The sequence below is a fragment of the Mercenaria mercenaria genome, chromosome 13 (genome assembly GCF_021730395.1).
Source record: "Mercenaria mercenaria strain notata chromosome 13, MADL_Memer_1, whole genome shotgun sequence".
NCBI lineage: Eukaryota > Metazoa > Mollusca > Bivalvia > Venerida > Veneridae > Mercenaria > Mercenaria mercenaria.
In genome coordinates this window covers 10,268,639-10,291,864 of record NC_069373.1, presented here as the reverse complement: position 1 = coordinate 10,291,864, position 23,226 = coordinate 10,268,639, and the positions used below count along the sequence as shown (strand labels likewise).

The 23,226-nt window shown below is 36.0% G+C and overlaps 2 protein-coding genes across 2 annotated transcripts; both read right to left on the bottom strand.

The window, feature by feature from the left end:
• Nucleotides 1-751: 751 nt before the first annotated feature.
• LOC123530527 (40S ribosomal protein S23-like) lies at nt 752-14,805 on the bottom strand. The gene is made up of 5 exons (XM_053520722.1): nt 14,712-14,805; nt 13,591-13,619; nt 1,948-2,144; nt 1,378-1,498; nt 752-936 (listed from the first exon to the last, which is right to left on the bottom strand). The coding sequence occupies exons 1-5, from the start codon at nt 14,803-14,805 to the stop codon at nt 790-792; spliced, it is 588 nt and encodes a 195-aa protein (XP_053376697.1). The 3' UTR covers nt 752-789.
• A 1,929-nt stretch (nt 14,806-16,734) lies between these two features.
• On the bottom strand, nt 16,735-21,335 carry LOC123565446 (uncharacterized). The gene is made up of 5 exons (XM_053521163.1): nt 21,040-21,335; nt 20,229-20,319; nt 19,472-19,557; nt 17,964-18,137; nt 16,735-17,403 (listed from the first exon to the last, which is right to left on the bottom strand). Exons 1-5 carry the CDS (start codon nt 21,150-21,152, stop codon nt 17,262-17,264), a joined length of 606 nt encoding a protein of 201 aa, XP_053377138.1. The 5' UTR covers nt 21,153-21,335; the 3' UTR covers nt 16,735-17,261.
• Between the last annotated feature and the right edge of the window lie 1,891 nt (nt 21,336-23,226).

Here is a 23,226-nt window from a genome sequence, read left to right as displayed (position 1 = left end):
GACCTTCCGTAAGCCAGCTGGATGGCTCTCTCACAAAGAATTCTAGGCCCCGAGTGAGGCTCGAACCCACATTGATGAGAGACAAGTGATTTAAGTCAGTGACTGTAACCACTCGGCAACAGAGGCCCCGACTTTCAAGGGCAGGCAATTCATGACCAAGGCTGGGTACAAATGATTTATTTCATATTTCTGTTTTTGATTTGATTCTCAATCAGTAAACACAGTTATAAGAAATTCTGTATGCAAGGAAGTTTTGCCCCATGTCAATATAGACACTATGGCAAATGTCCTTATCTACGAACATGACAAAATAATATGAAGTCCTGGTCTTTCTCCTGGGCCGAATTTCTTTAAACATTGTATACTGACTGCAAATGAAGTCTGAAACAGAAATATATATTAAAATGCAGTTTCCTTGCCTTGATTTTGAAAAATATGCCCTTGAAAATTGGAGTTTTTGATTATTTTCCTATTTTCAAGGGCAGATAATTCAAGATAAAGCCGTTTAATGCAGATTTCAATTTCAAACAAGACTCTCAAGTCAGTACACAAAGTTTAAAGCTATTTCCTCCTTAGGAAATCTTTTACGTATATACATAAAGCAACTGTGGCATTTACCCTTAAAACCTGGATTTAGAATATTTCAATGCACAAACACTGAAGGATGCCCAAGGAATACAGACAACAGTATCAGTGGTAAAAGCCTTAAGACCATTCCTCAGCGTGCTGGAGGGTAAACAACAAAAACAGGTTTCTTTGTACAAAGGTTTATTAAGCAAATATTACAGCTTAAGACCTTGGTCGTTCTTTCTTTCCTCTGAACAGTGCCCACAGTGAAACGTTGGCGACCTTGACGATCTTGAAACGGACACCGGGAATATCTCCTACAGCGTGACCTTTTCTACCAAAACCAGCAACCAACACCTCATCGTTTTCCTGAAATCAGATGATATAAAAAAAAATTAATCATGTTTTCACTAATCCCTAACATGCAAATAATGCAGACTAAAACAAAGTGGTCAAACAATATGTATGTGACTTTTTTTTTGTTGGGTTTAACATCACACTGGGAAGAACCAAAGTGCCCCTCCAGCCATATTTCATTATAGGCTGGCACCTGGGTAGAACCACTGACTTCATCACATGATGAATTCTAAGCCCCAAGTGAGACATGAACCAACATTGATAGTGGGAAGTGATTTGAAGTCAAGAGACATTAACCATTCAGCAATGGAAGCCCGTTATGTGATCTATCTGGTAATTTTCTTGAAATGTAATTGTATTCTGCTTTTAAGTAATATATTTTCACAACCTTAAAAACAATAAAAGGCATGATTGGAGGGTGGAAGGGAAAACTTCCTGTGCATAAATTCTTACTTCGATGAAGTTGAGGCAACCATCATTGGGTACAAAGGCTGTGATCTTCTTGCCGTTTTTGATCAGCTGTACTCTCACACACTTCCTGATAGCAGAGTTTGGCTGCTTAGCTTCTACTCCACTAAAATACAAAAAATGTTATGTCTACAGTAAGTTACAATCACAACTCATCAACATGCTTCATTTTGTTCAATTCCTGTCGCTATTTTCTAGCCAAGAGACTACAATAGTACATCCTTTCCATACACAAACTTGACCTGGACAGAAAGCTTGAACCAATTATTCATTGTCACAGTTTATAATTTTTTGAACATTTAAATCAAATAAAATAGGTCAAAAAATATAATATGGTAAAAAACTAGTAACATTTGAAACCTCGACAAGAACAATTTCCCTTTACCATTTGGGTAAGGTTTTTAGTAACCTTTTAGAAAATACTAAGGCATTAACCTACATCCTATCTAAATGAGCAGCTTTACACTTCCCAAAATTTTTGAAAGCTGTATCAACTGCAGATAGCAGAGATCGCACTACTTTAACTTTACAGAAATTTTAATGAGAGTTACATACACTTTTTCAAGAACAATGCCTTTTGCATGGGAAGATCCCTGGAAGGGTTTCACCCATCTGGAAGGCAAATGAGCCTTCTTGTAATCTTTGTCGTGCCATCTCTGTTCTCGGCGATGGTTCACAAATTTACGGGCAGTTCTGATACCATGTGGCTTACCTGAAAAGAAAATAACGCATGGTAAAACTTTACATTTTATCTGATATCAGTACCATTAACTTTTATGTTCAATAAGGACAATAAATTTGTCATCCATACACTCATAAAGAGTCCAAAAACATAATTTTCATCTTGCAATCAGAATTAACAAACAAGAATGACTGTCTGTAGGACACAGGTGTGTCCCCACTGGTACATTTATCACAAATAAGGGACAATAACTCAAATCAGTCTTAAAGGCAGAGCTCCAAATAAGCTGCATATTTACGCAATTAAAATTGCAGAAAACCCAATTGAATTCAAACTGTGTGCGTACTGAAACGCAAGTAAAATTTCCTAATACCCAATTCTTAAAAAATCGCTTGGGTATCACATTTTCCTTATTACTAGAACAGGTACGAGACTTTAACACTAGATTTAACTGACTGGTTGTGTGGCAATTGGTCTGCTGATGCGTCAAGTGTGGTGTGCTGTGTGTTGTGTGCTTGTCACCTTCTGCTTTCAGCCTCCACCGCTGGCTAGCCCTCTGGTGAAAAAGGAGCCGAGTGCCCAAGTCTTCCCTGCCAGTACACAGCCTCTCTGCAGACAAGCCCTTTTGCAGTGCCTCCGAGTTGGCGCCACACGGTAACTGAGCACCTTGCGGCCTCAGGCAGAATTGCAGAGGACTCGGAGGAGGTCTGCCCCCAGACATGTGGCATGCCAGGCCCACCGGTGTGTGGACACGCCCTGATGCCTATGAACAGACCCCCAGCTATGGGACAAATAGCTCCTGTGTTCCCAGGATAGGGTTTTAACTCGGAACTAATGGTGAGGTAACCCCGAAAGAAACCTAGAGAGTTGAAGACAGAGGTGCTGGGCCATTGGCACTCTCTTAACGAACCACAGCACCATGCAATATCGCTATGTCTACACAGCCATCGTGCGAACGACAAGAAGAAGAACTGACTGGTTATACGTTACTGCGGAACAGGTTGTAATTTATCTACCTAAGTACTTAATGGCGTCCTTCCATGTTTGATACGAAAATGTATTTAAAATTGTAATGAACGTTCCATACTGTTTTCTTTTTCACTTTTAATGCAGTCGGAAATCAGTTCATCCACAATATCCCAAACGATGTGGTCAACGCAATATATGCATTCTCCCAAAGGATGTCATCCAGTATTGATGACACTACATTGCCACAAACAGATAACTGTCATTGTTGAACAGCAAAACATCCCACTAATTTGTTTGTTTGTGTTGCAACAATGTTTTTTCTGCGACCTCTTTACAATTTATCGGCATAAAATTGTTTACAAAGCGTTTAGATAACACCGATCAGCCAACTGAATGGTCCTGTGATTTTTCCGATAAACTGCAACCTGTTCTGCGTTAACGTATAACCAGTCAGTTGTCTAGTGTTAAATTCTCCTACCCGTTCTAGTAATAAGGAAAATGTGATACGCAAGCAAATTTTTATGAACTGGGTATTAGGAATTTTAGTTGCGTTTCAGTATGCACATTATGAATTCAATTGGGTTTTCTGCAATTTTAATTGTGTAAATACGCAAATACGCAGCTTATCTGGAGCTCTGACTCATGCAAGGTTTCATCAGTTCATATCAAATACCTTTTGAGCTAGGCATGTCACAAGGTGATAATGTGCATTTTTTACTATTTCAGGGGCCACAACTCTGGAAATAGGGGAGAAGCCAGGCGAAAAAATAGTAGGTGCGCTAAATCATATCATGATTAAGACTCATGCAAGGTTTCATCAATTTATATGAAATACTTAGTGAGCCAGGCCAAAAACTTTTCTGACACATGGACAAAACCAAATATATATGCCCCATCCACTGAGTGGTGGAGACCTGTACAAAAAGTGGTAGTTGTTCCTACTTAGTACATATGACTAAACACTGTTAACCTGGTTAACACTTTTACCGCTTGTGTAAATTATTCTGTTTGACACAAGTGCTCAATCGTATGTTTGTTTAAAGTTAAATGAACGGGTGATTAAAGAAAACTGTACAAATTAGCTGATACATTACGTGATCATAATTGATTGGAAGCTGGCAAAAATAATGAACGAGCCTCTTTCGGCGTGCCCGACTTTCTAAAGTGAAGTTTAAAATGAAGTTTTATACATGTAACTAAGTTTAATAAAGGTCATAAATGTTACAGATCTAGATTTGTCTGATATGTCCGCCATCCAAAAAGTCTACATTTGAAAGTGCTACTCAACATGCATTCAAACAGCAGCGGTTGAATGAATTTGATTGAATATATATATATTTTTTTTTTACGTTTTGTAAATTGCTTTAAGGTATTAGATCACTAATAGTAATGTTTACAAAATGGCCTTTGCTTGGTATATTCTGAAAGGTAACCGTGTTTTGCACTATTTTGCAATTTTTAAACAACTTTTACTGTGCCGTTTTTTATAAATTTTGTATAACTTATGGTATCTCCTCAAGCTCAGGTAGAGACAAATTTCAAAGTGATAGCCACTATCCAAAACGTTGGCAGACAACTCATTTTACCATTAATCTTAATAAAAGATACTTCAAACTATTGGCTAACAATTATAAAACACAAAATAAAAATGTCAATATCATTTTTTCTATGGTGCCTCAAGTAAACGGATCTAATGAGACAGAATTCATACTTCAACACTGAAAAAATAAGGTCGAATGCTGTGTTTCTGTTTTGAATTTTGCTTACTCCATTTAAAAATAACCTTAGGGTAGACGTAAAACCTACCTAAATTTCTTCCACAATATATAATCTAAGAGTGAAAGCAAAATAGAGAACTTTCACTGCGTGTAACTCAATATTTTTAAAGATGTGTAACTCTACCCCTTCTGTTTAAGTAGTAAATTCACTTTGAACACCAAGAAATCGCTTGTAAGATTCATCTTTTTCCATTTTTGTACACAAAATCAACAATAAGTCTTGAAAGAAGTTTTGTTTGTTTTGGGTTTAACGCCTTTTTTCAACAGTATTTCAGTCATGTATCGGCCGGCAGTTAACCTAACCAGTGTTCCTGGATTCTGTACCAGTACAAACCTGTTCTCCGCAAGTAACTGCCAACTTCCCCACATGAATTATCAGAGGTGGAGGAATAATGATTTCAGACACAATGTCGTTTATCAAATAGTCACAGAGAACATACGCCCCGCTCGAGGAACGAACTCGCGACCCCGCGGTCCGTAGACCAACGCTCTTACCTACTGAGCTAAGCGGGCGGGCTTCTTGAAAGAAGTAAAAACTTACTAGAACAAGAGTGCAAGAATGTCACAATATACGCCCGTCACAGCAAATTTCTTTACTCTAGCACCTGTATTTGCAAATGGAATTTTAACTTTGTGGTTGTTTAGTAAAAACTAAGTGTTTTGTTTTTCTAAGTCCACAAAAAAACTCCTTACCAGGTAGAGATACCTTAAAATACACCTAAAATTGGAAAGTAACATCTATGTTGTACCACAGAAAAGTGGTCTTGGTTTTTCCCTACGGTCAATTATAAAAAAGTTACAATATAAGTTATTTATAGTAACAACTAAGGGAAGTTAATCTTAAAAAAAAAACAAAAAAAAATCCAAAAAAAAAAAAAAAATGGAAGTCCACACAAAAATCTTCACCAGGTAGAGATTGGTCAAAATACACCTCAAAATTGGATGTAGCATGCATGTTGTACTACAGAAAAGTGGTATCGATTTTTCCCTACGACTAGTAATGAAAAAGTTACAATATAAGCTCAGAGTTCTGCCGAGGATTTCAGCATGATGTGCCCATGGCCCATCTACCTTGAAAACATGAGGCCATTCTGAAACTTTTTGGGCCATTAAAAAAGAATCAAATTTTACATTTAAAAAACTTCACCGTTCTTATAAAAAAACTTTACCTTTCTTATGCTTTAAGAAGTGCAAAGTTTTTTAAATGTAAAATTATACACAAAGTACATGTCATTAATTCTCTTTTCCTTATATCTTAACCATGTATGCTCAACCAATAAGTTCTTCTGTAAGCTCTGTTTGTCAGATGTTTTACTCTTACTTTTTCGCTTTACCCAAATTACTTGACTGGGTGGGGGTCGGATCACTCTGTGATTCTGAGGTTGTTGTTTAATGTTCAGCGATATCTATAGTTGAATCGGCATTTTTGTTCAATGTATTATTTTTATTTGTATCTTTCCCCGGTGTAACTAAAGTCTGGTTCATTTTCCTAGGGGCAGGTGGACTGAAAAATTCGTTCATAATCGCTTTTCCTTTCGGTGCGGTCGCCATTTTGGTACAATCATGGTGCAATTATCACGACACATTATTTTTTCAAATCCGTTGCAGTGATCTCCCCTGGAGGTATGTCTATCTATCGTGCAAGACCGGCAAACTAGCGATCATTATCGGGTTTGAGTTTCAGATTTTCTGGCGCGCCAGAGGCCCACCGACGCGAAATTTGGTGCGCCATTCATATTTTTCTCGCGCCAATGGCGCAAAAACGCAGCCTCAGCAGAACTCTGTAAGCTATTTATAGTAACAACAAAGGGAAGTAATTCTAAAGAAAGGAACTGTGCATGACACTTCCTCTCATGATGGTGTATAATTGTGCCAAGTTACATCAAAATCCCTCTATGCATGAAGAAGAAATGCTTCGGACAAAGTCATTCTTGTATCTGACCTTTGGCCTTTAAGTGTGACCTTGACCTTTGACCTAGGGACCAGGTTCTTGTGCACGACATTCCGCCTCGTGGTGGTGAACATTTGTGCAAAGTTATATCAAAATCCCTCTATGCATAAAGAAGAAATGCTCCGGACAAGGTTTTCATTCTTGTATCCTTTGACCTCTAAGTGTGACCTTGACCTTAGACCTAGGGACCTGGTTCTTGCGCATGACACTCTGCCTCGTGGTGGTGAACATTTGTGCCAAGTTATATCAAAATCCCTCCACGCATGAAGAAGATATGCTCCGGACAAAGTCATTCTTTCTTGTATCATTTGACCTCTAAGTGTGACCTTGACCTTAGACCTAGGGACCTGGTTCTTGCGCATGACACTCCGTCTCATGATGATGAACAATTGTGCCAACTTTCATCAAAATCCCTCCATACATGAAGAAGATATGCTCCGGACAAAGTCATTCTTGAATTTGACCTTTGACCTCTAACTGTGACCTTGACCTTAGACCTAGGGACCTGGTTTTTGCGCACGACACCCCGTCTCATAATGGTGAACAACTGTGCCAAGTTTAATCGAAATCCCTTCATGCATATAGAAGATATGCTCCGGACAAAGTCTGTGGACGCCGCCCACCCAACCGCCAGGGGCGTTCCCATAATACGTCCCGTTTTTCAAACAGGCGTATATAAAGGAGGTTCTCTATTAGTGTTCTAATACCTTAAGATAAGATTATTCATAGGATAAGTTTTGGATAGCATGCAAGTTTGTATGTTCTTGTGTAAGTTGTCAGTCGCAGAAAATATTGTTGTAATATAATAAATTAACGCTTGGATTTAGACTGTCCCAGGATTTTTGGACAAAAGCACAAGACTTTTAACAGGCTGGTAACATTGCCCGATTGGGCTTTCGACATAAAAACTAGTATTTCTGAAAAATAATGAAGATATTTCTTTCAAACTTGGTCCATTTATTAAGCATAATATATGATTCAAATTAGAATAAAAATAACTTGGTTGCCTTCAGTTTTGGTAGAATTATTTCCTCTTCTCATATTTTTATGATGCATAATTTTTGAAGTCCAAAAAAATATGTTCTTATGCTAAGTTTAAAACAAACAAGAGCTGTCAGATGACAGCGCGCTCGACTATTCAAAGAATTGATTGAAGAATGGGGTCAAAATATTTCCATAGATTTTCAGACAAAAGAAAAAAATGGATTAAACAAAAAATGTTCCTGTATTTGTGGATTTCCATTAGTCTTGCACTAAATGGCAATGTGTGACCATGATGGCAAATATGTATAGTTATATGTTAGGCAAAAAATGGACTTGTATAAAATTTTTTATATAATTTCCAAGTCCAAAAAGGGTCATATTTAAAGTCAAAATAGTTGAAAGAGTTATGTACACTTGCCTACAGATGGAAATCATGTTGATATACTAGTGTTAAAAGTTTCAAAGCCACAGTTCAAATAGTTTTGACAAAAATTTCAAAGTCCAAAAAGGGCCATAATTCAGCCAAAATAGTTGTCAGGGTTAGGTACTCTTGCCTACAGAAGGAAATCATAATGATAAACAAGTGTTTAAAGTTTAAAAGCCATATGTCAAATAGTCTTGACAAAACACGGACATAAACGAAAACAGAACCAATTTCCAAGTTCAAAAAGGGCCATAATTCAGCCAAAAAAGATGACAGAGTTATGTACTCTTGCCTATTGATTGAGACTATAATACTAAACAAGATATAAAAGTTTCAAAGCCATATGTCAAACACTTTACACAAAATATAAACTGGTACGAAAAACTTAACCAAGATTTCTAAGTCAGAAGGGGCCATAATTCAGCCAAAATGCTTGATGGAGTTATGTACTCTTGCCTACAACTGGACATGGTGATGGTAAACAAGTGTTGAAAGTTTCAAAGCTTTATCTCAAAAGACTTTGTCAAAATGTAGACTGGTACGAAAAACTTAACTAAGATTTCTAAGTCAAAAAGGGGCAATAATTCAACCAAAATGCTTGATGGAGTTATGTACTCTTGCCTACAACTGGACATGGTGATGGTAAACAAGTGTTGAAAGTTTCAAAGCTTTATCTCAAAAGACTTTGTCAAAATATGAACTGGTACGAAAAACTTAACCAAGATTTCTAAGTCAAAATGGGCCATAATTCAGTCAAAATGCTTGACAGAGTTATGTACTCTTGCCTATAACTGGACATGGTGATGGTAAACAAGTGTTGAAAGTTTCAATGCTTTATCTCAAAAGACTTTGTCAAAATGTGGACTGGTACGAAAAACTTAACCAGGGTGTGACGCAGACGCCGTGGTGAGTAGGATAGCTCTACTTATTCTTCGAATGGTCGAGCTAAAAAGGATTCAATGGCTAATGCTCTAAGTTATTGCACTAGTACATAAATGTATACATTTTACTGTGCTCTCACTTCTAACTTATGGAGAAATGTTTAAAAGTTGTAAAAAAATTGTTAATATACAGTGCGGTATAGCGGATTTTTGGGTATATAGGATAGCTTAATAAACTTTAGACTTGTATAAATTGTCATATCATTCTTTTACTGGCATGCAAACAGACACTCTGACACTGTACATTTTAATTGTTTGCTTTTTGTGTTATTTTTGAACTTCATATGTCATCAAATGAAAATTGAAGCTATCCCCTACTGACTAAATCAGTGTGCATGTAAAAAACATCAGTGATTGAAAAGTATTTGATAGAAATTTAAAAAGCTGAATGTTTTTGAAAAGGTAATACATTATTATTCTGATTTATAGTAATAATAATAATAACGACTTTATTTATAGTGGGTAACATACTTGGCTAAGCCAATTTACAATATTTTTCCATTTTTCCAAACAAGAGCTGTCACTAATGGTGACGAATGCCCCCCACAGCGCCTTTGCCTTTGACCTGGTGACCCCAAAGTCAGTAGGGATTGTGTACTCAATAAGTACTATCAGCATGAGAAGTTTGAAGGTCCCGGGTGCAGTGGTTCTCAAGTGCCTTCATGCAAAAACTTAACGTTGTGAAAAACGGACAGTTGAAAACTAATATGCCTCCCTTCGGGAACATAAAAATATTGGGAAGTTTCTTTAGATGCGGATTTTTAAACTAATAATGGAAAAAATGACCAAAGCTATCCTGTACACCCTAAAACAGCGCATTTGTAAACAATGGCATGGAGAGAAAAAACACAAATTTCTATTAAAAGTTGAATGATTTGAAAAATATAGTGGTCTTCTGTCCGATATACTGGTACTGATGATAAACCCGGACAGATGATAAAGTCGACCACCTTGGAATTATTCGATTGCAATCGGTTATTTATAAAATTGAACACACCATCTAATAGTTTCCACTTAAAACACCAACTGGTGTAAACAAAAACAAAATTGGTAAATATTCTGTATAAATAAATGACTAACATTTATTTGTATAAAAAATATTTATCCAAAATTACTGGGAAAGAGGGTGTTTTTTGCGCATGCTCACTGTCGAAACATGAAGGCCTGACATTTGGTAACTTTTCATTACTTGATCAGGAATGACTGTTGCAGCTTTTTGGGGAAAGTTTCAATATAATAATACCAAGAAAATTTTGTAAATGACAAAGTGTTCGAATTTATCATCAGTCAACGTTCATACAGTCCCCATTTTACATACCCCTTTCAGGGCCTCACTTCATGTGAGTTTGCTTACTAAATATAAATTTTAATTATGTAAAGTTTCAGCAAAGGTTAAGCTTTATTTTGATACCGACCATTGATTACAATTTGCAGAAATAAAAAAGTTACAGGTAAAAAACCTCATTTTCTGTTCGGGTTTATCATCAGTACCAGTACAGAAAAAAACTACTAAATTTCATTTCTTTGAATTGGAGAACTGGAAAAATATGTTAGCTATCCGCTATACCCTAAAGCACTGTATCTGCACTAGAAACAAAGTATTAACCCTAAATATATAGAAGAAAAGGTACTGGCGCACATGTCTGGAGCAATAGAAAGCCATTAAACCCTTTTCTGTTTTAAACATAATAAAATTTGCATGCAATTTTTGGACTTCAAAATTATGCATCATAAAAATCTGAAAAAAGGAAGTAATTCTAACAAAACTGAAGGCAACAAAGTTATTTCTATCTTAATATGCATGATATGTTATGCTTAATAAATGGACCAGGTTTGAAAGAAACATCTTCATTATTTTTCAAGAAATATTAGTTTTCATTTCGAAAACCCGATCGGGAAATGTTATCAGCCTCCGTTTAAAGATCTATATGGAACTGTCGCTTCAGAAATGTTGTCTGTTATACGTGTAATGATACATTTTTTTAATTTAATATAGACCTTATGTTTATCAAACGATATACAAAGGGGAAAATTGTAATTAATAAACTACCACGTGTGGAGCAACCTACCCATGTTGGTGAAAATTTGAAAGACCGTTGTAAACGAGAATATCCGAGATCTCAGTTTTAATAAGCGCAAGAAAAATAAACACCAACAATGAAATCTGACAATTTTGTCATAGGTACAATACTTTAGGGTATAGCGGATTTTAGGGTATAGAGGACATGTTGATAATTTTATATTTAGATTTGAATTATTGTATAAATTTTCATATCATTCTGTTACTGGCATGCAGACAGACATTCTGACATGCATTTTAAATGTTTGCTCTTTGTGTTATTCTACATCTACATCGGTACAACCAACAATCGATTTCCGAGTATGACTGGTCGGCGCTGTCAGAGAAACAGTTGTTAAAGAATTTTAATATGTTACAGTATTAAAAGTAAAAGATAAAAGAAAATGTTTTTGTTGTTTTTGGGGTGGTGAAAGATAATGTAATCAACACCTCGCTTTGTTATATAATGCAATAAACAACACTCGACAGGGGTAAATAGGTGTTTACAGATTAGTTATAAGCGGTGTTGGATTATAAAATATAAAGGAGGTTGTGGATAATTTCTTTGTTTAGTTTTGTTGTTGTTGTTGTTATTTTAATCGGGACCGTCACTCATGATTTCAAAATTCTTGGAAATTATCGCGAATGTTCCGTCACTTTTTCACCATTCCGAAGTTTTTGCTACAAATATAACTTTGACACTACGATAACTGTTGAATATTTTTCATGTAGATGTCTAATATTAATTCAGTCCGTGAAACACGATTTTCATTTCTTTGGCGTTAGCTTGGATTTCGTCAATTATGACGTACGTATATCATCATTTGTAAAGGCGGAGCTTAAATAATTTTGCCGATAAAATATGTCAAGCGTTCTACATCCAAAGCTGTCATTGGTTTATCGCATGTTTTAACCCAAGTCATTCTTTTCTCTGTTTGGATTATATTACCTCATAAATATTCATAAATGGCAAGGTTACCGCATCTTTCAATGAAAACACACCCCGTCATAAACACGTGTTCATCACAATAGCCGCTCGCGCAGGCATGAAAAATACCGATTATTACCAATAGTTGGAATGAATTAATTAACAAACTTCTTGTTAATGGATTTTCTTCAAATTTGCAGCTTTTGAAAAATAATTCATCTGATTTATTTGGTATCATTTTTATGTAAATGATTAATGATAAAATGGTTTAAATTATTTAGCTAATTAATAATCCTAATGACCCTTAGAAAATCCCTATCAGTTAATTGATTATTGGATTAAGCTGGGGTTGCTATTACAAGTAAAGAGCAGAAAAATGTCAAAATTTGGTGTCAAAATGCAAATTTTATAAAACTCAATTTCCACTCGGTTTTTGGAATCTTTTGGTCGGACGTTACAGTTTGACTGTCACAATATAAAACAAACTGTATACGTCGGATTAGTTCGACTAGGGACAGCCGTAGGAATAGACACCTGGAGGATTTTCACTATTCTCACAGGAGAGCCGTAAGAATAGCCTGCGAGGCTATTCATACGGGACCATAAGAATATCCACTTCCAAAATAGAAAAATGGCCAGAAACAGGCAAGACGTCTTCGTTTGAAATTGTCAGCAGTTAGGTAGTCGAACTTATCCGACATATACAGTTTGTTTTATATCCTTTCCGCAGCCTTAACGTACTAAAACGTATTAGCGTCTGATGGCCCTTTCACGCTTCCGTAGAAACAACATTTATTACACGAAACTTATTTTGAAAATATTTCTGAAATGTCTAGGTCTGCAGCTTTCAAGTACGGTTATATCTTACATATGAGACATATACTGACACTCTCAGACAACATCAAAAATGACATTTTGAGCGATTTGATGAAGTTCCAAAATTATCAATGTACCTTTGGTCCGTTACGGACCCCTTTGGGATTTCTGTTTATCCAGAGCTCAAATATTTTTTCATAGATTAAAAGCTGACATGCTGTACTAAAGCCCAGGTAATTTCAATTCGTAATAAAGTGCTGAAAATTGGCTCCCCCAATAGCAAAAAAAAAAAAAAAGAAAAAAGAAGTCCACGCGCATACATTTAGACGGGGTGACCCCTGCGCGTGACCCCTGATTATCTACGAATCAAAATGGGGCTTTCGTTTTCAAGTTTAGCATTTCTACTTTCATTTTATTTACTTCCGGAAATAGCTGAAGGTCGAGTGACGTCATTTTCTGTGTTGTCAAAAACATACATATGCCTGGCGAGATTGCATAAATATGTGCTGGCAGTCCTAAGGTTATTGTAACGGGCTGCAAAGGTCAGAAATTAAAAAGCAGCCACACAGCGACAGTAAGCTTGTCTAGCAGTTAGGTAGCCGGGCGCACCGGCTATGATAAACTCCAGCAGATACAAGTTGCCCCATTTAGCACACTGTCACTTACCTTCGTAACTGTTAAGGAAATCTGCCAAACTACAGTAGACAAAGCAATTGCAAAACTGGTTTGGTTGTGAACTTCTGGTAAAACGCCGGTAGTGTGACGAAACCTCTGTAATTCCATTCACAGAGTTCGTCTAACTTAATTTATATAGTAGGCACAAGGAGGTTTCGTCAAAATAACAATACATAGTATATCGCACCTTTTAATGTCTATCGCTCAATGTGTATAGCTAAAAATTATTGAAGTATAAATTTAAAAAGTTAAAATATGTTTTCATAATTTAAGTAACAAATGCATGCATAATAAATTCAGATTTCAATAAATATTCAAATATTATAAAAGGATATGATGATTTTGATTTAAAGAAGATGACACAATCATGTAATACACCATTAATATATTTAAAATTCATTTTGAAACAAAAATACTAAATCAATTTTCAAATACAAAAAATATATATATACGCATAAATAAATTATGGAATTAAGAGGCACCTTTATATAGGCTTTGTAAACTATTTTATAATATGAAGAAAGAAACGAATCAATTTAATAATCTGGTGTCAGTAATTTGTGATCAGGGACTGTCAACGACATACGTCGTCAGAACAAAGGAAGGCAAGGATACTAACGCTGACGTTGAAGCAGCTCTGTCACGGTAGAAGACAGAACGTTTGATATATGGGACCGTGATTTTGAAAGACCAGAAGAACCCATGGATGAGTCTCTTCAAGAACTTCCACTGGATAACATCGTTCCAGAAGACGTTCTCATAACGTATGAAGTAGTAGAGTCGGGAAGTAAACGAGGTGGCCGGTGTAATGAAGTATTTCGACCCCCAAAGAATAATGACCCCCCGGTCATTATTCTATAGAAAAAGTGACCCCCCGGTCATAGTATTATGAAATACTTCATTACACCGGCCGTTACATAACTGAAATACTGTTGAAAAACGGTGTTAAACCCAAAACAAATTATCCATACGATCATAGTTATTCCAAGTACAGACGCAAGATGAAACAAAGTGCCAGTAAGTTATTACAAAATGTATCCTTAGCATTCGTATACCATATCACCCTTGAAACTTCTCACTTTAAAAAAAAAGTATAGGCCTACTCAATTTACCAAACAATTCGGGCATATAGTACATGAGGTCTGGTTTCCCGCTTGGGGAGTCTTCAGGTCCATTTCTCCATATTGCATGTTGATTCCATTCCATTCGCACTCGGTCAAGCTCTTTCTGTACGTATTATGTCAATGAAGCAGAAACGCACGCATTCTCTGATAAATAGAAATGAAATTTAATGAAGGATATCGCTCAGAAAATCTGACAGTGTACAGATGCATATAAATATATATACAGTCAAACCTGTCTATAAAGACCACCCTTGGGAAAGCCAAAATTTGGTCTTTATTGAGAGGTGGTCTTTATTCACAGGTTAAAAAGACACTGTAAATGTTAGAATGGGAAACAAAACATGTGGTCTTTGGAGCCAGGTGGTCTCTATTCAGAGGTGGCCGTTAACACAGGTTTGACTGTATATATATATATATATATATATATATATATATATATATATATATATATATATATATATATATATATATATATATTGTATATATAAAATACAGTGGAGCAATTTATAAAACATACAAATGTAAAATGGATTTTCCGTATACCAATGTTGTAGGTAACTGCATGTAGTAGGTAACTGCATGTAGTGGTCTAAAAGTGTTGTTATTTGTGGCTAAAAGTCATTGTGTATTTGGTGGAAAATATAATATTATGGTTTTACTAACTTTACACTAACTTGAATAAGAATAAGCAAAACTAACTTTAACGATATATGATGTAGAGTGGTAAGGCCTCTACCTCTTGCCACCAATGTCAATATGTTAAAAGACAGATTTAACAATATTTTCACCTAACAATACTTAAAAACGAGAAATGTCACAGTGGGTGACAAATGCACCCCACACCCACCCACCCCGAAAGATGGTTTCGGTTTCAACAAAGGATTGTCTACATATTGTTTGGAAACAGGTTTTACTGGGAGGACCCCTGAGACCTTGATCTTTGACCCATCTACTCTATATTCAAAACGGATTATCCACCTCATAAGACCAATCATCAAGTGAAATATGGAGCTTAAGCACAAATGGTTCTCTAGATACTAACCAGAACGGGTTTTATCATCAAGGCCCTGAGAATCTGACCTTTAACCCAGCAAACCCCAAATCAGTAGGGTTCCTCTACTTCATAAGACAATCAATCTGTGAAATAAGAAGGTTCGAAGTCGAAGGGTTCTCAAGATATTGATCGGAAACGGTTTTTACTATCGCGGTCCCTGTGACCTTGACCTTTGACCCAACAACCACAAAATCAATACAGTTCCTCTAATCCATAAGATGAATTACCCTGTGAAATAAGAAGATTCTAAGTCAAAGGGCGCTTAAGATACCAACGGATCGGAAATGAATGTGTCGGACGAACGAACGGTTTTTATGAAAGCCAAGAAAATCGTGCACTTTGATTGGTTAAAATGCATGGTTTATATGGAAACAATCTAAATTGTTTGTGCGACGGCCCTGATGTTTACAAGATGTGGATAAAATCCTTTCATATGAACACCATACTGAAGTGCTGTAATAGTGAAAAATAGGATATACTTCGTTGTTTCTGGATAAATACCTATAAATTGATAATTCGTTTTCATTTCCAGTAGCATGGCGACGGTTTCAATGCAAAAATTTGATAAAGCAACGGATTTCAAAATTTCAGGCAGAAGTGATAATATACATGTAGCTTTATTAGACATGCCAGAGAGCACGTAAAACGCAAGAACTTTTTCGGCAGGCCGATTTTGTGCTACATCTTTTATGAGGGCAGGACAAAATCAATTTAAAAGACATGTAGCATAGTCCAGTAAGTTGCACGTTTGATTAAAACTATACTGGCCATCTTTCGTGACAGACAGCTGATGTCCTAATATGAAATGGTCCAATTCCAATTGAAAAGTTTCTGGTAATATATCAGTTAATTGATATTGGCTTTATATGCTCACATGTCGAGGGCTTAGAGCGAAACTGGTCTATCTGCTTCTATTTCTATATACAGATAGACCAGTTTCGCTCTAAGCCCTCGATGTGTAGTTCGTCACTTGTTGAGAGAAGTCCAGCGTTTTCCATATCTTTAAAGAGATCTATCCAGTACTGACATCCACCTTGTCTGTTTGACAGCCACCAACGCTCTATACGCTGTAGTGAAAAATAGATTTAGAATTAACTGAAACTTTAATACTTGTTTTTGGGAACGGTTCTCGCCGGAAATAAAAAATTTAGAAACATTGCTTTTGCGACAAGGTGTGTCTTAAAAGTAGTCATCTTGTGTATTGTAAAATAAAGGTAATACAGGTATAACCTAACATTATTGAAACTGAATTAGAGAACAAACTTTAATCAACTACAGCAAAAGACTAAGACAGACATTCTAAGTAAGTCTGCCAGCCAAATGTTTATAGCTCGATTGTGAAGAAAGCTTGTGGCTTATAGAGTCACTTTCCAGTGCGCTTCCTGCTTAAACAGTATATGTACTGTTATATTATTATGAGGCGAGGTAGCCACCTGGTAAGATTCGAACCCACAACGTACGGGTTGATCGGCCGGCACTTTAGGCTAAACTGTACCGTAGTACGAGTACTTCATGACTTGTATCTCACCATTTATAGCATTTAAATACTCCAGAAAGAAGGTCGCTACAACTTTTGGATCGTTGTTAGATCTGGCAACTTTCAGCCAAAGTATTTTTCTAGAAAATCTGAAGTGGAAAAAGTTAAAGAAACTGTGTCATACCCTCAACAAAATTTATAATTGGTCAACCAGTATTTTATTGAAAAGTAGAAGGCCACACTGCTGAAAATTGTATTAAACATTTTCATTGTGCAAAGAAGGCAAAGTACTCAATTTTAAGATCGGATATTCTCAGTTTGATTGCAATCAGTTTTTATATACATTGCATTTTATCAACGATTTCTGGAATTAAGCCACCACTCTTTAAAAATGTCGCATTTGTAGATTTAAGAAAGTGACCGATTAGAAATTTTGTTGAGTATAGAAATTGGGTGAGACGATTTCGGAAAATATAAACTTGAATCTCAATGGTCTGTTACATACTACCATCAACATGAAATACTACACTTTATATTATATTATGTTAAATATGTACCCAAACAGAATCGGTTCGAGCCAACGAGGTTTGTTTATAAGTCATTTTATGCCCAACAGAATGAAGATATTTCGGGATTCTTCTGTATAAACCTGTACACAAGTTTATACTGCTATAAAACATATATATACTGAAATGCCTAAGGAACTTACCCACATATTGCCCCGTGGATGGGAAAACCGTACGGCTTCAGCTTATCGTATCCATCGATATGCACCAAGTAATTGGGTCCTTTATTGATGTAGATTCTACGTGTGAACTGGCGATGTTGCCGAAGTCGGACACCTTCTGGATCAAGTTCTCTTTGAACTGCAGCCACCGTTTGTCTTACAAAAAATGTTCAGTATATAATGAAATTTTGCCAAACAATTGAAAAGAGGGAAATGTATATCATTTTAACGTATCTTTATCCAGGCTTTATTGAACTGTAGAATCGTCACATGCACTTGTATTGAAATGCCTGGATTTTTGATATCGCTGATACACTGGTGTTATTTAACAGAATGCAGACAAAACATGGGTAGTTGAAAGCTCTACACAGGGTGCATTTTTGCAAAATGTGCCTGTCGCAGTACTTGTAAGTGTTTTGGATGGTAATTAATTTTCAGAAAATGTAATATGAACAGATTATGTCTTTTAGAGCTTTATCAACATAAGGGGCGATATTATTCCGTTTCTTGAATATAAAATCCTTCATATTCCACTACAATTACATTTTTATTGGTCCTTTTCGTATTAAAACAAATGTTTTTATTCAGTTATATTGTATGTGTCTGGTTCTTTTTAGCCGTTAATAACGTAGTTAACGTGCTAAACACCAACGGTAATTTCCGAGTTAAAATGTACTTGAATCTACCGTGCACGAAGTTTAGCCTATTTGATCGTTCTATAATGTACTTGGGAGTAGTGGGTAACATAGTACAACATACTTTAACGTAGTGGTTGTCATAGTTAATTAGTACTGGGGAACGTACGTTAAAGGACGACAACGTACGTAACTCTTATTAATAGCTACTCACGGCTACGTTGAGGTTAAAGTACGTTCAACATTAATTCATTCATTATCATTTAGTTTAAACTGCCATACAGTGCCTTATCTAGACTAAATGAAAACATTTATTTTTAGTACGTTTGAAGGATGGTTTGAAGTTTTCATCTGTACACCTCCGGGGTACAAATGTTTTATACCGTTTTGCTAAGTTTTTGATACATTGATTTAGTAAAAATGCATATTTATAAAAAACAAAACAAAAAAAAAAACATGTACATAAAGCTACAGAATTTAAACAAAAAGTAGCTTCTAACTGATATTCCTTTTAAAATGTCGGGAAAATTCATGTTTTCCAAAACATGTTTTCATCATTTTACTTTGTTCTTATTCATTTGCACGTTTTAGGCACGAAAAGGAAAACTAAAACTCCATGATGGATAACCAAGCTACCAAACGTAGCCGAACCGAAGGCACGTCTCTGCATCACATGTTGTCCCTCTAACCAGGGTCAAGTACTGCTTTATTTGATAATTACTACGTGTACGCATGCACCTGTAACATTAATTTCCCTAGCTGACATTAAAACATCGCTTTCCGCTTATGATATCATTGTTTGTTTGTTTGTTTTTTTGTAGTTTTTTTGTGTTTTTGTTTTTAAATAATCCTTACCTTGAAGCAACTATGCCGTGCGAAGACAGCAGACGTCGAGTCATAGCTCTGTATCCGAGTGAGGAGCCGCTTCCCTCAATTTCACGCTATGACATAAATAATTCAAAAGGTTAAAATAGTTTCCATACTACTGTAATGCGAAGACTGAAAGAAACATTTTACCTACTACAGAAGCACGGTCGTGTTTCTAAACGGTCTAAAAATAATAAACAAATATAGTTAATGCGTCCTAAAATGAATCAACATTAACCCCTTCAGTGTCAATTAAACATACTGTAAATGCAAACATTCAGAAGGAAATATAATGCCTACACGTATGCAAGTGCACACCAAATGCAACGTAAGGTTACGGCCATTAATACTTGACGGTACCTTTATCCTGCGTCACATTGTAATTATCAATTCCATGATATTAAATGTTCGTGTTTTTTGGCCTTTAGGGCCAGTTTTAAAATAGTTTTGCAGACTATCACCCCTGGGAAACACCCGAACCAGACACCACTCTTCCGTAAGATATTGCTTACTTTTTCACATAAAGAGCAGTAGTCGGTAGCAGTGCTCAAACATATAGCAAAGATTTGAAGTGACTCTCGCCGCTCGACCACAAAGGTCGTGGGTATATAATTGTTATGTGCAATAAACTGAGACAAACTGACCATAATGACAATGAGCTGAGTAGTCAGTCACCCATATAGGACTCCCAGTGGCGACGATAAATAAACGTAAATACAAAAGACACATTCAACTTTTAACTTACACGGATAACTTCAATAACTGTGCCTTCATTTCCTGGCATATTGTGTCTTCTAAGACCAAGCAACCTTAGGCGCCTGCTAAGCTGTCTGAGGCTGCAATGAATGAATGAGATCAGTTGCACCATTTCGTTTGTAGGACAGGCTTTTAAATCGTTTAAATTACCTGTTGCAAAATTGAAATTTCAAGCAAGAGATTCAGACAGTTACTAGTATAGTATCGAATATCGAGATCTGGTGATTTCACCGGTGCTGGAAAACTCCATCTTACACCGGACTCTCTTGCTGTAAATGACGTATAACGAACTACATATGAACAGAAGATTTGTGTTTTAATAATAATGTTTTACGTAAAACGGGATAAAAATCAAATATCTTGATAGTTTCTCGTTGTCCCTTATAACATATTTCTCGATTCCAAAAACGTCATTTTACGGAAAAACATAACGTTTTACTGCAGATGATAAAACAAAACCGGAACTATTACGTTGATTTCGTGTTTGTAACGTCATGACGTACTTCCTGTTTATTGACGTAAAGTTCCCGCGCTTTGTTAATACGCTACTACATTGTATAAGAAAAGAGTGCTATAAAAATTATTTGTTTGAGTTTATTTTTACTATTATTTGTTGAATATGGCATGCAAGAAAAAGATTCAATCACTGTAGGTAGATGCAGATGGAAATATCCGGCTCTCGGGTAACTGTTTAAGCCGTAACTCGGCAAGAGCCTCGTTACCGCCAAAAACAGTTACCCTCCAGCCGAATATTCCCATCTGCACCTATCACCAGTGAAAGAATCTTATATGTACCTTACCTGATCGTAGTGCCATGACGTCGATTCAAAATTGTTATAATCTCGCTGTAAGTGTACCCGGCGAAAAAATATTCTCGTATTAACTCGTTTCCTTCAAATAAGTTAAGGAGCATTTAGATAGGGAAAGTATACTTCCGCACAACATCTTCCTAAAAACTCTGATCAGATACTTGTACAACAGCTATATTTCAGGAAAACATTGCTGTAAACTTAGAAAAGAAATGGAGAAACCTAGTGCAGGTTTACAAATAACGTATATACATGTATAATTTGTCTACAAAAGTTATACAATAATATATAAGTACGTCTATTACGTTGCAGGCCCATAGGAAGCATTTGAAGGTGGGTGCGGCACAACCTATGTTTTCATAATCACTGACGCAGGGGGCACATCTAAATTTTTCGTAATTTTCAGTGTAAAATTAAGAAGTTTGGTCAATTTTGGCCAGGATTTGTGGACACGTGCCCCCATGTCCCCACCCCTGCTCCTACGCTCCTGTATGTCTTTGTCGAAATGCACCAAATGATGTACAGTGTATTTATGAAAAGAACATCAATACGGGAATTGCTTTAAAAAAAATAGCCTCTAGTTTCTACCCGTAATGACTGTTCTCTGTATTTGAAGAAACTGCACTTATTTCACTTAATCTATATCAATTAAAAATTATACATATTCAAAATAAGCGTAAGACAGTCCTGGGGTGGCTAACTCGAAACTTACGATATCGCTGAATTTACGAGGTTATTTACGATAGTGTTAAGGTAACACTAAGGTAATGCTATTTCGATAACTCAAAGCATACCTTATCAACATCGTATGTTGAGCCTGACTTACGATACAGTAAATGTGATAAAAGTGCATAAAAATGAAACGGGAATCTTTCACATTTGTAATTGTCCTATCTTTAAGGAAAAATTATATAACAACTTGTAATTATTTCCTTTATTTTTGTGTTGATTTAGTTTAACTAAAGCAATTAGAAAATACTTATTAAATCCCACAGGTGTCCGTGCAGGAGGAAGGGTATATGGAAATTTTTGGAACTTCGTGAAATCGTTTAAAAGGTCCTTTTTGCTGTTGTCTAAAAATGTCAGTATATATATTCATCGGATGTCAGATATTTTCGTATTTGAAAGCGGCAACCTAGACATTTCAGAAATACTTTTAAAATGAATTTCGTGTAATAATTGTTGATTCTACAGAAGCGTGAAAGGGCCATCAGACGTTAATACGTTTTATTACGTTAAGACCCCGGAAAGGATATAATTATAGTTGATATAATTATTTATCGCTTTTTTTCAGACATATCAAAAAACACCCGACCCAGTGGGCCTATAAGCCAACAGTGAATAAAATTCGTATGAAATCAATGGCTTACAATAGGCACCCTAACGTGTTTTCTAGTAAAAGAAGTCAAGTGCCACATTTGTGATCCGGAAAAGTTAATAGGTTCTTATGTAATGGCACTAAAACAGTTTGTAACTGACCAATAATACATTGAATATATACAACAGCGACAAAATTATACACATTATGTATATATATATATATGTTAGGTAAATTTGAATGGTAAAGGCAAAGCGCCGACAGTGGTTAGTAAGGGAGGTTGTGTCCCACCCTCCTCCATAGGATGGTTTGTGGGATATGTGATATGAAAAACAAACCTTGGTGCGCTGTCTTTATTTAAAAGAAAAAAAATACTCTTTCCACTCCGTGGTCTACCCCGGGTATTAATATTAAATTATGGTTCATTTGTAATATGTCTCTCTTGCGATGGAGGTCTCGGGTGCAACACAGGACTTACTTTTTGGGAGGTGAATGTATAATATTCTTCTTGATGGAGCTCCTGGTTTATCTCATACGAGTAAAACTAAATGTAAAAATGTTCAAACAATTTTCCCTACAATCAAAGTTCCGTCTAATGTTTCTATGAAAACAGTTCTTCTTTCATACAATGACAAGGATGTTGCTAACAGACTGGATATCGGTATAACTCACCACACATATAAGAGCAGAATGCCATTTAATAAATTGTTTGCGACGTAAAATTAAAATAAAACTTCATAAGGTTAAAACAAATTCAAATGCATATTAATCAATGATTACAGCATAAATGAAGTTTCATTAATCGACCATGATACCATATGTCCACGCGGCATTACCTACCGTCTCAACAGCAACTTCGC